The 2,207-nt window shown below is 34.8% G+C and overlaps 1 protein-coding gene across 1 annotated transcript in view; it reads left to right on the top strand.

Annotated features, from left to right (window-relative positions):
• Nucleotides 1-291: 291 nt before the first annotated feature.
• LOC104167918 (zinc finger protein Rlf-like) overlaps nucleotides 292-2,207 on the top strand; it is a gene marked incomplete at both ends in the record, with an annotated part of 33,151 nt that continues 31,235 nt past the window's right edge. The window contains one exon of the mRNA XM_009708316.1: nucleotides 292-446. Within this exon, the coding sequence (XP_009706618.1) occupies nucleotides 292-446 (155 nt within the window). The remainder of the gene's footprint in view (nucleotides 447-2,207) is intronic.

Genomic DNA, 2,207 nt, shown 5'->3' with positions numbered 1-2,207 from the left:
CTCTGAATTTTTAACTTAACAGTTCACTTTTCTGCCAGTTGCATCTAGCTTGCTCCCCAGTAGAAATTCTGATAACTTTATCAAAATTAATAAAATAAGTGAAAATATTTTTGAATAAAAGGGAGAACTTCTGTTGAGGAGAAAAGCTACCATTTTTAAATCTCCTTCAGAATAAAAGCTTCGCACTTCTAGAATTCTTCCACTGTATGTGCTTGATATTGCATATTGATATTTGTTTTTTAGACAAAAGTGTGTTATGAGAACTTCTAATGATAACTCATTTTCTTTCAGACACTACTTCAGTATGCTGGCAGTCGGGGTGCATCGGAACATATTTTACCTTTTTTGGAAGTATATCGAATCTCCATCCAAAGCTTTGCTAATGCACGACCTTACTTGACTACAGAATGTGAAGATGTCCTTTTGGTACTTGGCAGGCTAGTGCTGTAAGTTTTAAGTTGGTACACTAATATTAAAAAAACCCAACAACTGTAATTTAGAAACGAAGGGGCAAGTTGTTGAAATAGTGTGATGCTTAACTTGACAACTATATTTATGATTTATTATCTAGTAAATGTCTTTAGTACTTTTTTAATCATACCACAAAAATGTACTTGAGCATTTTGTTAATTAATGTGAACAAGTGGTGAGGCTTTGTTCTTCTCTATTTGGCTAATTGTGCAGGTATTAGGAAGGTTCTGTTCTTTCTTAAATGTTCTGAAAATTATTATTATTTTCTGTAGGAAAAGCTTAGTGTGGTCCCCATTAAACGGAAGCTTTAATATTAGACCTTCATGTATGGATTAATAAATTTTTGTCACTTGCTCTGCAGTTGCTGCTTTCATATGTCCTCTCACCTGTAATGCAAGGTAGTTCTGAACATGTCCCTTTCTGAAAAGGATAAGCTGTTTTGTATTTATGGCAGTCTAAGTTGTACATGTGGGCTGTTGCTATAGAATAGCGAAACAGAGTAGAGTAATTCCACCTGAGCTCTTTAACAAGTGTCTGTAGACATGACTTAAAGCACAGCAATTCTTTGAACAAAAGAGAGAACTATTTTACAGTCCATCAGCTGAGTTGGAATAACGTGTAGTTCCTCAAAGTCTGTTTTAAGTGCAAAGCAACTATTTGTAATTGAAGAGTGTATTTCATGTACATTGCAGTATCATCAATTATTACCCTTAGCTTGAGAAGGATAACTTGATGAACTGGTCATTACTTGCTGGTATGATTTCATTTGAGGGAGGAGGGTGAAGATCTATAACCTTGAATATAAAGTTTATCATAGAAATAAAGTAATTCTGTGACAGTTCTTCAGTGGGCTATTTTTTCTTTGTTATCAGTAGCTTACTTGCTTTGTGGTCTGAAGACAAGTGTCCTTTTCAAGAAGGATTTTGCAATTAACTCCTTGGTCAAATGCTTTTTTGTAATGTACTAACTCGCAATATGAATCAACTGCTCAGAACCAGATATCTCCATATGCCTTGAATTTATTTTTGGGGGTTTTTTGGAGTTAGGAGAAATATTTGAACTAGGAGTGATTTTTTTTTTTTTTTTTTTTTTTTCTTTTTTTTTAAACCTTCTGTCAAGAAGGGAAAACGTGAAATCAGGAAAAGTCTGTCTTAACTTCTTAATATGGAAACTGAAGACTTAAACTGCTAAATCCTTTACCTGGTACAAAATACGTATATTTTTGGCAGAATATCTCAATTGCTTTTGCAGACTGTCTCTTTATGGATAGAGTATTCTCATCTTCATCATATTAATTAGCTTGTGTGTTCTGCTGTTCCCTACTTATGTCACTTAAACAGTTTGTCTTTCACTGTCATTGTATGCAGGTCATCCACACCTGGAGTACTTTCTATGTATTTTGCCACTGTTATATACTCTGGGACTGGAATCCTAATTCGGTGTCAGAATTGCTTGTCAAAATTGCTTTTCTCTTGTTGAGAGAAATAGAATATTCTGCTTCTGCTAATATGGTTTCTTCCATCTTTCGATGTGAGAATTTGTTTGCTGTATATTCAGAAGACTGTGGAGGAGGACAGTAGAGAGGCTGCCTTGTTGGAATCTCCCCTGGTTTTGTTATGATTACATTTCAGAGGAATCTAAAGAATGAGAGCGACGACGAGTGAGATTGCAGATAGGGTTTGGTAAATGGCATACCTAACTCTACTCTCCCTTGTTTTTCTTTTACTTAAGAGTTT

This window comes from Cariama cristata, unplaced genomic scaffold, assembly GCF_000690535.1.
Source record: "Cariama cristata isolate BGI_N322 unplaced genomic scaffold, ASM69053v1 scaffold10679, whole genome shotgun sequence".
In the NCBI taxonomy this organism is placed as follows: Eukaryota; Metazoa; Chordata; class Aves; order Cariamiformes; family Cariamidae; genus Cariama; species Cariama cristata.
The sequence above is the reverse complement of the archived record's forward strand: the minus strand, read 5'-3'. Positions and strand labels throughout refer to the sequence as shown.